Source organism: Notolepis coatsorum (assembly GCF_963971535.1).
Source record: "Notolepis coatsorum genome assembly, chromosome: 8".
Taxonomy (NCBI): domain Eukaryota; kingdom Metazoa; phylum Chordata; class Actinopteri; order Aulopiformes; family Paralepididae; genus Notolepis; species Notolepis coatsorum.
Window position 1 is genome coordinate 44,540,997 of NC_140172.1, and position 15,561 is coordinate 44,556,557.

General features: G+C 42.8%; 1 protein-coding gene across 2 annotated transcripts in view; it reads right to left on the reverse strand.

The window, feature by feature from the left end:
- The window catches only part of taok1b (TAO kinase 1b), a 126,339-nt gene that overhangs the window by 11,902 nt on the left and 98,876 nt on the right, over positions 1 to 15,561 (reverse strand). For both annotated transcript variants that reach the window (XM_084320750.1, XM_084320751.1), the window contains 7 exons: positions 7,383 to 7,553; positions 5,159 to 5,365; positions 4,368 to 4,502; positions 3,000 to 3,236; positions 2,663 to 2,791; positions 797 to 880; positions 306 to 425 (listed from right to left, as the gene is read on the reverse strand). In XM_084320750.1, coding sequence (XP_084176876.1) covers positions 306 to 425; positions 797 to 880; positions 2,663 to 2,791; positions 3,000 to 3,236; positions 4,368 to 4,502; positions 5,159 to 5,365; positions 7,383 to 7,553 — 1,083 coding nt within the window. The remainder of the gene's footprint in view (positions 1 to 305; positions 426 to 796; positions 881 to 2,662; positions 2,792 to 2,999; positions 3,237 to 4,367; positions 4,503 to 5,158; positions 5,366 to 7,382; positions 7,554 to 15,561) is intronic.

Genomic DNA, 15,561 nt, shown 5'->3' on the forward strand with positions numbered 1-15,561 from the left:
CAACTGATTACAATATGGCCATACTGTTACAGCTTTCAATTACAACCGGATGTAATACACCATACAAACTAGAATAGATTAGTTTGCCAACAAAAGTTATTTAGCCTGCTAAGGTAATGTATTTCTGACATATCGGGGAGGCATTCTAGACTACAATCCAGTTGATTGAGGACAGCTTGTCCAATTGGGGACAAAGCTAATTTTATGGTTAAGTAGTTGCTACGGTTAAGGTTATGGTTACAGTTAGGGAATGAATGCAAGTCAATGCAATGTTCCCAAAAGTGTCCTATGTAGTGCGTGCGTACCTCTCTGGCCAGGTCCTGCTCTGCATTGTGCCTGGCGATGAGAATCCTCCGTTTGAAGCGTCGGCACTCCAGGTCCAGGTATTGTCTCTGTCTCCTCAGCAGGTTAGCCTCCTCCTCAGCCTGGGAGCCCAGAACACCACAACATCACAACACCACAACATCACAACTCTGGACGCATCACCTCTCAATAGTATCAAGGAGACATTTTAGAAAGGTGCACTCCGATCTCCCATTGTTTGGAATGATGACCGCGCAAACTCACTCAACCATGATTTATTCTGCAGAATAAGCACATCATTAAAAAAACTAGTCTACAAGGCCCTCACCTCAACATGGCTCGATACTCCTGGCTAGTGTGAATGGAGGAACCCCTTTCTACACCTGGCTAGTGTGAATATATGTTCATGAGAAAGGTGAAACCATCACAAGACTGAAAAATTTACTTTTTTTTATGTTTACCCCACCCCTATGACACAGGAGTGGTCACTGACCTGGAAGTGCTGGATGTTCTCTTTCTGCTTGGACAGCCACTCCTGCTTCTCTTTCTTAGGGGTCGACTGGTTCTCACTCAACTCCTGGCCGCATGGATAAAATGGCAGTGTTATTGACAAGGTAGTGGTGTGGTGGTGTAGTGTGGGCATAGTGGTGTGGGTGTAGTAGTGTGGGTGTAGTGGTCTAGTGGTGTAGTAGTGTGGATGTAGTGGTGTAGTAGAGTATGGTGGTGTATTGGTGTAGTGGTGTAGTAGTGTGGGTGTAGTAGTGGATGTAGTGGTGTAGTAGTGTGGGTGTAGTGGTGTAGTAGTGGTGTAGTAGTGTGGGTGTAGTAGTGTGGGTGTAGTGGTGTAGTAGTGGTGTAGTAGTTGGTGTAGTGGTGTAGTAGTGTGGGGGTAGTGGTGTAGTAGTGGGTGTAGCGGTGTAATAGTGGTGTAGTAGTGTGGGTGTAGTGGTGCAGTAGTGTGGGTGTAGTGGTGTAGTAGAGGGTGGTGTAGTAGTGGGTGTAGTGGTGTAGTAGAGTGGGTGTAGTGGTGTAGTAGTGTGAGTGTGGTGGTGTAGTAGTGGGTGTAGTGGTGTAGTAGAGTGGGTGTAGTAGTGTAGTAGTGTGAGTGTAGTGGTGTAGTAGAGGGTGGTGTAGTAGAGGGGGTGTAATGGTGTAGTAGAGTGGGTGTAGTGGTGTAGGAGTGTGGGTGTAGTGGTGTAGTAGTGTGGGTGTAGTAGTGTGGGTGTAGTGGTGTAGTAGTGTGGGTGTAGTGGTGTAGTAGTGTGGGTGTAGTGGTGTAGTACTGTGGGTGTAGTAGTGTGGGTGTAGTGGTGTAGTAGTGTGGCTGTAGTGGTGTTGGTGTAGTAGTGTGGCTGTAGTGGTGTAGTAGTGGCTGTAGTGGTGTAGTGGTGTGGCTGTAGTGGTGTAGTGGTGTTGGTGTAGTAGTGTGGCTGTAGTGGTGTTGGTGTAGTAGTGTGGGTGTAGTGGTGTAGTAGTGTGGGTGTAGTGGTGTAGTACTGTGGGTGTAGTGGTGTAGTAGTGTGGGTGTAGTGGTGTAGTAGTGTGGGTGTAGTGGTGTAGTAGTGTGGGTGTAGTGGTGTAGTAGTGTGGGTGTAGTGGTGTAGTACTGTGGGTGTAGTAGTGTGGGTGTAGTGGTGTAGTAGTGTGGCTGTAGTGGTGTTGGTGTAGTAGTGTGGCTGTAGTGGTGTAGTAGTGGCTGTAGTGGTGTAGTGGTGTGGCTGTAGTGGTGTAGTGGTGTTGGTGTAGTAGTGTGGCTGTAGTGGTGTTGGTGTAGTAGTGTGGCTGTAGTAGTATGGCTGTAGTGGTGTAGTAGTGTGGCTGTAGTGGTGTTGGTGTAGTAGTGTGGCTGTAGTGGTGTTGGTGTAGTAGTGTGGCTGTAGTGGTGTAGTAGTGTGGCTGTAGTGGTGTTGGTGTAGTGGTGTAGTAGTGTGGCTGTAGTGGTGTGGGTGTAGTAGTGTGGCTGTAGTGGTGTAGTAGTGTGGCTGTAGTGGTGTAGTAGTGTGGCTGTAGTGGTGTAGGTGTAGTGGTGTAGTAGTGTGGCTGTAGTGGTGTAGTAGTGTGGCTGTAGTGGTGTTGGTGTAGTAGTGTGGTTGTAGTGGTGTAGTAGTGTGGCTGTAGTGGTGTTGGTGTAGTAGTGTGGCTGTAGTGGTGTAGTAGTGTGGCTGTAGTGGTGTTGGTGTAGTAGTGTGGCTGTAGTGGTGTAGTAGTGTGGCTGTAGTGGTGTAGTAGTGTGGCTGTAGTGGTGTAGTAGTGTGGCTGTAGTAGTGGTGTTGGTGTAGTGGTGTAGTAGTGTGGCTGTAGTGGTGTAGTAGTGTGGCTGTAGTAGTGGTGTTGGTGTATGGTGTAGTAGTGGGTGTACCTCTTTGAGCTGCTCCTTGCGTAGTTTGTACTCCCGCTTCTGGGACTCCAGGAAGCTGCTGAGCTCCTTCTTCTGCTGTACCTGGATGTGCTGCTGGAACTTCTTCTCATCGTTGGAAAACGTCTTCACCTGCAGTCGAGAGAGAAACAAAAGCATACTGTACATGTCAGTTATTTTGTGACCCAAAGTTCTTTGACTTTTAGGGTATATATTTTTGATACAACCTCTTATCAAGAGTCATAAGTAGGCTACACACACACACACACACACCCTGTAGACTAACATGTAGACTGCTATACCATATGATGTGGTTGCTCCCTGTCTGCCTGCTACGTACGTCTTTCTCCATGGCGGCCTGGTGTTTCTTCAGCAGCTTCTCGATCTCCTGGCTGAAGGTGTACCTCTGGCTCTCCAGCTCTTTGTCCAGCCTCAGCCTGTGCTCGTCCATCTCCCCCTTCAGTTTGCTCTCCAGGGCCTCCAAGAGCTTCTGGTGCTGCCGTCTCATGCGCTTGTAGCCCGACATCTGCTCCCGCAGCTCAGAGTCCTGCTCATGCTCCTTCATCTCGCGGGTCACCTTGAGGACACGGGAGGACAGTTCAATCTAGAGGTGCATCGACGTCCATACCGTTAGCAGGTATCGGTACGATGCAGGGCTAAAATACTCATAGTCTGTATCGATGACAGACAAGAACCGAGTACAAGCGCGATGGTATCTGACGATAATTTAATTATGTTATATAAAAATACAATGAGGTTGGGAATTGATTAGATCAAAACATTAGGAAGATTCAAAAAGAAGGTTTTCCCACATTGTTTAAAAGTTAAATAGTTGCTGAAAACATGTGAAAAGACTGAACTATGTAGTACTGAATTGTGGAGTTAGTGGATTACTACTAGAGCGCCTTAGCATGGTTCTCCCAGAGTAGCTCAAAAGTGTAGCATGGCAAAGCTAATGCTAACCGTTTCATGTACCGTATGTGAATGGAAATGCTAAAGATTAGTGCCATACTCCGGGAGGTAGTTAAATACAAACACAAATGTGGGTGGTCTAACCTAGTTTGCTAGTTAGTCGATTACTCAATCTTTATAACCAAGCAAAGTCCATTTGATAGATGTGGTAGCAAATGTATATAGCAAATGTTTAAGATATTGAATGGAAAAATTTAATAAAATGGCAGTTGAGCTGAAAAGGTCAATCAAGCAGACCACACCCCCGCAATCCTGAGAAATGGTCTGAGCAGCAAGATGAGCTATTTTTGAGCTGGGCTTTATAACAGTTATTAACATTTATAATCATTCAAATTTGGCTGGGTGGTTAATAACACATTTGTCTGTGGTGTGAAAAACGCATCTATTTTCAATATACCCCGACTTTAAACATGCATGTTGCAACATGCAACATGTGCTTCTTGATAGCAAAATAGCTAATATTGTTACCTCTATATATGATCACCAGTTATGAAGCTCACACAGTCCACAGGGAATGCACTACAGAAGCACTATCACAAGCCAAACTAAGCATTTATCTGTGCACACGTGTGCCCCGAACCATGGGGGCGGTGAACCAAATTATTCAGATTTTTTTGACATGAATCGTTCCAATCCCTTTCAGCGTAATTGAATCAGCACCTAAGAATAGCATATCTCGATGGATAGATACAGTACTGTAGACAGACAGACATGGAGACAAGGAGCGATTCCTCACCAGCGATGCTGTGCGTATGGTAGCAAAGTGCTCTCTGTTGCGCTGGTGCTTCCGGGGGGCCTGTGCTGGGACTGCCTGGGGCTCTGAGGGTTGGCCACCAGCCTCCTGGTCCCCACTGCAACTCTCCTCCTCCTCCTAAGGTCACAGATGGTCAGATGAGAGAGACCACACTTGAGTTGGTATTCATGAATGTGTAATAATATATTATCTATGCGCACAGAAAATTTGGGACACATTCATCCCACCCTTTGTGGAGACCTACGCAGGGTTGCAAAATTCCGGGAATATTCAATGATCAAAATTGAATTTTCATAGGAATATAGGGGGAACTAATGCGAATAAAGTGGAAATATAGGAGTAATTTGCACAGGCTGTGTTTACCATGAGTTGAACTTTAAATGAGTGGCAATTAACTGTACATGTGACCTATTATCTGTACATGTGGTGGAGGAGTGCACCGCACATTGAATGCACAGAGCAAGGTTGAAATTCAACTGAATTAACATTAAATGGGGATATCTTTACCAAAACATGTTACAATACCAAGTATTGCCTTATGATGAGTATTTTCCAAAAATAATTTGTTGACTATTATAAGCTAAAAATGTTTGCTGAAATTGGGTGGATTTACAAACCGGTTTGAGGTGTATGACCGAGCCGTTATATCTAAACAGTGGATTTACAAACCGGTTTGAGGTGTATGACCGAGCCGTTATATCTAAACAGTGAATTTACATACCGGTTTGAGGTGTATGACCGAGCCGTTATATCTAAACAGTGGATTTACAAACCGGTTTGAGGTGTATGACCGAGCTGTTGGACATGACAGTGTGGTCTCCCTCCATCAGGTCCAGCTCACTGCGGCTGTCCTGCGCCGCCTCGTTCAGACTGTTGACAGAGCTGCTCTGAGAACTGGCACTGATGGACATGCTAGGGATGGACTGGCTACTGCCCACGCTGTTCACTGTGCCCGTACGCCCACCGCCCTGCTCCAGCTCCTGGGGAGAGAGAGAAAGAAACAAAGAAAGACGGACATGCACAGACATACAAGCGCACACACACTTAGTTATTTACTTTGTGTAGAGCAGGGCATTAATATGACGCAATATTACTTTCTTTTCTTCCCATGAGACAGCACAGAACAAGCATTTTAGTCAGATGTGGTGACTTTCATGGGTTTATGCATTTAAGACGTATTCAGATACAATGGAAGCCTATGACAGCGGTGAATAACAAATAACTTCAAAATCTTCCGGTAACACATTTTGTGTCAAGACTAGAATGACATGGAACCACATATCAAAAAAGATTGGTCTCGTCCTTTAAAGATGGCAGTTAACCCCTGAAACACATTGGAAGCAGATGAACTGCTTCACTGCGGTGTCCATGTTAATGGTCACTTCTGTTCAAACCAGCCATGCACTGTGCATAGGGGTAGGGCCAGAATCCAAATCGAAGCAATGTTTCTGTCACACGCGGGCTCCATAGAAATTCACATCACAACGCCCCCAGAATGCATAAAAACATTTTTTTTTAATAAGATACTGGGCTTGGCAAGGGATTCGTTTGGATTTGATTTTGATTAGATTACATATGGATTCAGTTTGGGATTTAATTAGATTCAATATGGATTCAGTTAGGCTTGATGGTGCTGGTTTCAGGGGGGAAGCACATGCCATTGTTTGGCCAACTGAGTTTCCATAGTTCAGCAGAAACTCGCAAGGCAAACTGGAGACATCTACAGGATGGGAGGCGCACTAAAAATAACATTCAGCAAAGATTTTCACACATCCATTGAAAAAGGCAGATTAAAACAGCGGTTCTCAAACTATTGGCAAAAAAGTTAAAAAATTAAGAAAAGAGAAAAACCGACGAGCCCAACTCGGATCGAGTTTTCCACCTGGCAGCTGTGTGTACTCCAGGATAATCAGCGGAGATATGGGGGTATAATGGACTCTGCTTGATGGCTTTTTGTAGGAACAGAATGTTGAATTTAAAAAAAATTATGCAATACAATTAACACATTGAGTGCCGCCGACGAGATTAGTCGTGCTAAATCGCCATGCGTTGAGTGCGAATGACGAGTTTTTGCTTTTATTAGCAATATCCATTCATTTTTCATCCATCCAGCCTGACCTTATCATTGAGAATGGGTCTGAGCTCTAAAAGGGCAAATACCGCCGCCTATCGTCTCCCGGATGGTAATGCACATCATTGGATTGGATTGGGTGGGCATGTGCATCAGAAAAAAAGTCCGGTCCGGGGTTTTCCCATCTCTGGCAAGCAGTATCGTGTTATCACTGGCGAGGCTCGGAGCAGCGTCGATTATGTGTTTTGGTGCTATGACGTTGGATCAATAAACACGATCAATATTTGGAATGGCGATCAGCAATTGGATTAATCTTTTTGCAGAACATCTGATGTGAGGTAAGGACTCTATTTGACAAGTATTGGGTTAATCAGATGTTTTTTTCTCAGCCATCGCAGCGTGTCTGTGTGTGTGTGTGTATGACGTTAGCGCTGACCAAGTCATGGATAATAGATTTCTCAGCCCGCTTTGTGTATTCCAGTAAAGGGCTATTATCGCGGAATTTCTTTGGAATTCTCCAAAATCTCCAAAACTATACTTTTATTCAAAAAGGTATAAAACGGAAATGTACCAATGAAAAAACTATCCGTTTCGTACATGTTGACTGCAAGCAAGTCATTCATTAATAAGCGAGGAGTGTTTTAGACCCATAGCCATAATTTAAGATATAGTTTAGGTGTTCGCCAAAAAAAAAAAAAAAAAAACCACACACACACACACACACACACACACACACACACACACACACACACACACACACACACACACACACACACACACACACACACACACACACACACACACACACACACACACACACACACACACACACACACACACACACACACACACACACACACACACACACACACACACACACACACACACACACACACACACACACACACACACACACACACACACACCTCATCCCCATCCTGTGCTTCTGCTGTGGGCCCGTTGTGTGTTGCCTCATGGAAGAGGAGCTTCTTCATCTTGCGGTACTGCAGGTTATCCAGCTCCCGCACGGCGTCCTTGGTCCTCTGTATCAGGTCCATGAGCACCGAGTCTGGACGCTCCCGCTGCAGAAACGCATGCTGGGGGAAGTAGAAATGAATAAATGTTATTCCAGTACAGTTACTCCTATGGTTGTCACGGCTGCTGTTAGGTGAAAACCTTGGATCTTCAAAATGGTCACTATTTAGGACTTAAGATTTTTTTTTTTTTTTTTTTTTTTCTCGGAAGGACACTCGTGTTTTAGAAGTAAACAGGATTTCCATTGTGTTTCTTGGTCCTTGGGGTAATTATTCTGGGTTCATTTTTGGGCTCCATGTGAGGAGGTTTGCTCTTTTTTTTTTTTGCAAAGAAAGAAAACAACATTTTCAGGTCAACACCCATGTGTTGGAAGTACATTGTAAAACATATGATTTTTGTTTTAGACTTCAGGCTATGGACCCAGGGTGTTTTCTCAGCCATACCAATTTCTTGGAAATATACTTTTGGATATTGCAACTACTACAGACAAACGTGATTTCTACAACTCTATTTCATTAGCACTAAAAGTGAATTTTCTTTATTTGATCAGAAACTTCAGAATGTTATCTTTCAAAAGAGACCAGGGCCCTCATTTATCAATGGTGCGTACGCACAGATATGTGCGTAACCCGTGCGTACGATCATTTCTAAGCAAAGTGTGGGACTTATCAATTTTAACATGTGCTTGACTTTGTGCTCAGAGCATGCGTACCTGGTGCCCAGCGGTAGAATATGAAGACTACAATGCGGAAATAAGCTTCCGTGCATTAGTTTCAACACTGGCGTGTTTTGTATGACCCGTAATTCATTATAGTTAATTGTAATATAGTGACAGTAGTGTAATTATAACAGGCTCACGCGCGAACAAGAGGTTGGCCTGCTTCTTTGGCACGGGGGGGGGGGGGGGCAGACGCAGAACACCCACCTCCAAACGCGATTAAATATTGTTTCAAATAAAAAGCGATATACTATTTTTTTCTGTGTCATGTTTCCAAATAAGATTGGTCATCACAACGAAATGCTTTCTACTTCAATTTGTTGGTTAGAATAGATGACCTCCGTTGAAACTCCACTGAGACTAACACAGTCTATCTGAGAGCTCCCGCACAGACGTGATAATAATAATAATAGCTTCATTTTATATAGCGCCTTTCAAGAGACCCAAGGTCGCTTTACATAGGGGGGGGGGGGGGGGGGGGAATAAAGTAACAAACATAGTGGACAGACACAACATATAAATATGATGGAATTAAAGTTAGCGTTTTCATTGATCACATAGGCAGGCTATACATGGCGTAGGCTAAATGGCAGTGAGATTCATTGTTCTTGTACTCTCGTATTATTGTTATAGTATATGCTATTGTCAAGAAGGAAGTACATTATTTTCAATTCTCGAAGTCAACTTCCTGTCTGTTGTTGCTAGGCAACTGCAGCGTGGGGGAAACATGCACCCCGGGTACATTGTGTACGGTTCATTTAGTGCAGAAACGGATCGGAAAAGCGGCAAATTAAACACAATAAAGGGTAATTTTCTTCAGTGCATCACAATGCCAAAGAGCTGCTGTGTTACGCTTTGTACTAGTAATAACATAATCAAAATCCAAATAGAAAGTTTTATATAATACCAGTTGAGGCATCACGGATAGCTGGCGGCTATCAAGAGAGCACATGTAGACTCAGACGGGAGAGTCGATCAAAGCAGACACTGGCCCCCAAGTCAAATCATACATATGTCTGCTCTACCCATTTCATAACAGGTGAGAATAAGGAACAAATATGTATATCGTAAATTAAGTTTTATTGGCTGTGAGGCTGTAAACAGCAGAGAAATGTTAGCCGCTAGCTACTTCACCATATAACGTTAGTCCATTCTCTTCAAGTAGCCTACATGCCTTTTTTTTCACCTTAGAATCACCAGAAAGGCTTTCGAAATAGTGAAATGCCATGTTGGCCTCAATATTTTCAAAACAAATGATATGAAAAGGTTATGAAATGAACAAGAATGTGATCAAATATGTAATAAAAACGGAGCTCAATGCATACATTTGATCGTAGAAATCCGTTTGTTTTCCACCATATCAAGATGGCGGCGGTCTCGTGACATCAGAGTGTCTTCGAGAATCGTGGCTTTAATTCGTATAGCCGAGAAGCAGTCTCCTATCAGCTTCATTAATCCCGACCCATCTCAGCCACAGCATAACTGAGACCGGCTATGGAAACAAATCATAAATAGACTACTGTAAATAAAATAGCATATAACATTATAAAGGATAGGCTATAGCAGGGGTTCCCTTTCTTCCCCGAGCCCCACTCTGCTGCTGCACGTCTTGCCCCTCCTCCTCCTCCTCCTCCCCCACCCAGACCCGTGTCATGTTGTTAACAAACCCTTCGGCAAGAGTCGAGTGCATGAGCACCGCAGAGCTCCTCTTTCAACATAACAAGCGTTAAAGGGGAACTATTTTACTATTTCTTTCACTATTTGGGCACTTTTACACAATTCCTGTGAGTCTATGGAACACCTCTGTAATATATATATTTTTTTTTATTCATTGTTTTGTATTTCTAATCAAGTCCTCAAAAACAGCATTTTTCTACCTCAAGATCTCGAGCCGTTTTGAGCCTGGGCTGCAGGTGCAGGTGCCACTGTCATTTTGTATCTCAACATTAACATGCAGCGGTTCTGACATCACATATCGCGCACATTTTCAGATGACTCAGTTCAGTGAGGGTGAATATTGTGAGAGGAGAATTGGAAGAATGCACCAATATGAGAATTTTGAGACATAGATCATATTAATATAAGTTCACATAGCTAGGAAACAATGCTAAACACTCAAAAAGGCCATTTATAAGATAGTTCCCCTTTAAACAAAATGGCCCAGTCATCTATTCACTTTAGTTTAATACATGAGGCGTTGTCTAATGTTATCTAGCTACGGATAGCTCCTGATATCAACGTGACAGTTTGGCATTCGTTTTCGCAAGTGCTGGGTAGCGTTGGCTAACTAGCTATCGCTCGTGAGCTAACGTTAGCTACAGAGCTAACGTTACTGTTTAAACAAAACTACACAGTCAACTATTCACTTTAGTTTAATACATGATGCATTGACTAACTGGCTAGCTACTGATAGCTCCTGATATCAACAAATGCGCATTTCAGTTTAAGAATGATAGGGATGCGCCAGCATGAGACCTCCGTTAGCATAGGTAGCTAACGTTAGCTCACGTTAGATCACAACGAAATGATCCAGTAAACTAAATAGTTCACTTTATTTTAATACATGATGCATTGTCTAACATCATCTAGCCGGCTAGCAGTAGCTACAGATAGCTCCTGATATCAATGTCTTATAACATAATTGACATTATTCGTTTTTGCAGCTGAACATTGGCTAATTAGCTATCATGCTTCACATCCTATACGTTTCAGACCCTGTTGAACTATCGCTCTGACTGGGGACGCTGAGGGCAATGCTGAATGTGATTTGACCAAAGCAGAGTATACACAGACAGTGGAGCTGTTTGCAGATAGCGAGCATTTTGACTTGTTGCGTGGTGGCGATGTCTCGCAAATAATACAACTACAAGTATAATTATATAATATATATATTTTATATATATATTTTTTTAAGTATATATAATTTTTTTTTAAACCAAAAACGATCGGTATCGGCCGATATGGCTCATAGACTATCAGTGATCGGTATCGGTGGCAAAAAACGTGATCGGAGCATCCCTAGTAAAGATACAAGGACAACAGTTATATTAACTATCAAGTTAGTTTACTGTATCCATGGTTCGCGGGGCTCCGTGTGACATGTCTGTGCCATGCTGCGTTATGCACAAATTACTGTTGCATAATGTAGGCTATGCATATATAATTTATATAGGCTATACCTAATAGCGACATCAAAATAGATTGTATGCCTCTACAAATCATATTAAACCATGCAGGTAGAAAATTTACGGAAAATCCGTCGCGATTTGGAATAAAATTGAATCCCTGGGTAATCGAACTTTAAAAGAACGAAACGAAAAAGGGCATTCATATTCCAGCATGGTTATTATTAACACTTTGGATGCCACGGACGACATAACACGTGTTAGCAGTCCGCCCCCTGAATGCCCAGCACGACAATTAGCGTGAATTTTTTTTAATTAGCGATCTGAATTCATATTTCATCAACAGAGTCTACCGTTGGGAAACCAGCCCCATCAGGAGCTCAGATGTGAAAAAAGCGACCCCTATCATCTCCCAGATGGTAATGCACCCTTTTGGAATGGACTCAATGAAAATGGATGAGAAAAAAAAACTCCGGAATCCACATTTGACTTCTCACACATGTAACCAGAGATGATCCCAGTCATTGTGGAGCCTCAGAACAGCGTGGAATATGTGTTTACAGTACGTAGCATTGGATCAATAAAAGGTTTGATTTTTGGAATGGCGATCAGGAATTGGAATAATCTTTTTGGATACCATCTGATCTCAGGTAAGGAATCTATTTCACCAGTCTTAGGATAATCAAACCTGTTTTCACGGAGATATAAGCTTTTCCCCTATGTGTGATATGGCTGTTTGGCTGTGCGAGCGATCAGGAACTAAGAGAATCGATTTTCAGCTCGCGGCACCAGCGTGCATACGTACACATATACTATCGATAATCTAGCGTTTATTTGAAAACTATTCATAAATAGGCCGAAAAATGACAACATTCTAGAATATTCCAGTACAGGGCGTTTATCGCAGAATCTTTTTATTTTCCTTGAAAACGAGGGCTTTTCAAAATGCTATAAAACGGAAATTAACCGATAAAAAAACAATCCGCTTCGACAATGTTGACTGGAAAATGAGTCATTGATAAGCGACGGGCAGATTAGACACATAGCCATAATTTAAAACATAGATTAGGCGATATTTAAAACATAGATTAGGCGATATTAACACTAACATTGAAGTGGATGGTGGGCATTCAAGCACTAAATCGTGCGCCCCCTGCTGGGCACTGAAAGTGTTAATGACACCAACGCCAAACAGTGGTTAATGGTCTTTATTAGTGTTTGCGCTGCCCAGGCAGCAATGGTCTTTAAGTTAATAGATATCATATCCAACATCACCGTAGCGTGTACACGTCTGTCACAGGGTTTCCGTTAGAAAAAATTGTTGCCGGCCTCAATCTACCGGTCAAATGAGAGAAATTCCGGTCAGAGTTTATTGATCTTAAAAACAATTGATAGGCAGGCTATATAAAGAATGACATCCTCAAGGCATGTAGATTTATAATATTTTAACTTAAAACTAGGCTACTTTTGCGTATACAGTCATTATATTCCAAATAAAATAAGTCCAGAGACTCCGTGCTGCTGCTGACTTTAAATCAAATAGGTGTCTGTGGGCAGTCAACCCGACATTAATAAACAGGAGTCTGTTATAATCAAATTTTTATGAGCTAACGAATTCCGTTATATTGGACATTTGTATTAATTATATCAAGCGAAGAACTGAGAAATTTGGCAGAGAGAGACGGCAACATTATCGTGGGTTTGCGTGATGAATCTCCACCTCCCAACGACTTGTTTGCGAGAGTATGCCGCTGCAGAGCAGCAGATTCAGCTGTTTTCAGGCCCTATCTGGGGACCGCTCAGCAGCGCCCCCCACCCAACAGCTGAATTGCCAATGGCTGAATTGGAGTATTGCACTGTGCCGGCACTGAGCCACGGTTCTGTGGCTCTGCAGCTGCATGCTTCTCGCAAACCCAGCACTAAGCTCTCGCTGACAACGTCGTTGTCATTATTAGACTTGCTTGGTGAAGCAACGATGAAACAAATGTAATGATTGTTTCGTTCATCGCATAGGCTATTTACTTTTAGCCTATTTTAATACAATTCAAATAATCAAATTGTGCTTAGAGGGAATTATTTTCACCGGACATTATGACCGGAGAGATTAAATATGTCGGACTTCAAATACCGGTAATTACCGGCTAACAAAAACGCTGGTCTGTCAGCCTGTCGCATATTTCTCCCACGCGTTCGCTCGGTTTAGTCCACTTTTCCACATTTCATGGGGGTGTTTCATTACCGTATATGGTTAATTACGGGCGGTTCTATATGCAAATACTTAAAATCGTGCACAAGCGCGGAGCGTAGAACAAATGGTATTTATCAACACGGGAGTGAGAGCGTAGAACCTGTGTACGCACGTTTGATAAATCCCGATTTTTCTGTGTGTACACATTCTAAATTCCATGCGTAGGAACGGAAATAGAACACTTTCTACGCATTGTTGATAAATGAGGGCCCAGGCTCTTGCATGTGCTATAAGTATAAAGTATAGTATTTTGGTTTGCAAAAAAAGTATGCAGTCCTCAAGTTCAAGTAAAAGAATTGCCACTTTTTCACAGAGTATAAACTTCCAAGTCAAGTAAAACCATGAAAATCACCACCACTGAGATGTGAGGTTCACAGCCCAAACAGCAGCGCTATCATAGCTAGCTGGTGTCTGAGTGTTTTGTGTCGTTTCTCTTCACGGCTGCAGGGCAGATTTGACCATATCTAAAATGCCACCGGCGGAGCTGTGATGAGATTTGCTCTGTATGTTGCATTTATGTGTTTTTAAAACAAGGGAAGACACTGAGGCCAGACCCCGAGGACAGCCAGGTTCCATTAAGAGCTGGTCGAGTCCATTAGTGGAGTAACGGACAGCTGCCGAGTTACTTAACGCTGGGTGCAGAACTACGGTCTCTAGAGTAATCACGTCTGAGTTCCATTCACACAACACCAAACCATTGTGTGTGTGTGTGTGCGTGTGTGCGCGTGCATGCGAAAGAAGAGGATTAGTGAATCAAAATAGAGGCTTATGGGGATAGAACAGAGAATAAACATTGGAGAGATTTAACAGCAGAAGGTTTCACAATCTCCATCTTAACACAGTGACCCTGTACTGTACTGTACTGTACTGTACAGTGAAGTGTGTGTGTTAGGGTTGGGTACCGCTCACATTTGAACCGATACTGGTACCGGGACCTGGGAATCGATACAGACACCCAACGGTACCTTTTTTCTGTACTTTGCTCTCTCAGCAATAACGCATTTTTTATTTCAGTTGTACAAAATATAACTTAGTCCAAACTTCTCAATTTCAACATTATTTGTTTAAAACATTGTTATTTATTGTTGTAACACACCTAACAATGTGTGTTACATATTACACACACACACACACACAGAGGGGGATAATGGCTTATAGCAGACTTAATGATTTTAGAATATTTCAGCTAATGAAGTTAAATGTTTATTATCATCAACTATGCAGTTTGATTTCATAGTATAACGTTTGGCTACTTAAAATCATTGAACGTAGAGAGAGAGAAAGATAGAGACAGGCTCAGCCCGTCCCTTTCCTCACTATTGGAGCTCCATGAATCTGCCCAAAGTATTTCTCTGTGAAAATTAAACGTATCTTGGCCAGAGTATATCTCTCCGCTGTGAGTGTTTCCAAGTTTAGTTTAACAGTTTTGGGACCAGCTTAGATAACCATAGCAGGTCACGTTAGTTTAGGTTTTTACCGTAACATGGGGATAACTGTGAAGGAAATCGATGATTTGCATTTGGTTTATAACCGATATAGAGATGAGCTTTAAGAGGATAATACCATCATCATCATTTTCAGCATGTATGTCTGTCTCCAGCCAAACTGGGCAGAGGGCCGTTATCAGCTGGGTGAAACAGAGCAGAGAGGGAGTGTGTTCATAGGCAGTCTCCACAGCGAGATAAGGTTTGAGAGAGACACCACTAGACGTTTAATGTGTATAATGTAAATATCTGTAAACGAATCTGCTATTAGATCTCAGATGAGGAGTACAGTATTTAGTGGTGTGTGTTTTCAAGTTAGACTGGGAAGCCAGTTCTAATAGAGCCATGGGCTCCAAGGTCGTCGGCAGGTTGTTAACATAAACACTGATAAGCACTGGTGGGGGGAGGTTTGGTCAGAGCTATGGGGAGAGTTCGACATTGATAGAAGAGGACGTTTAGTGTGTTAAAGGTGACCAGCCATTGCCATGGCAGCGT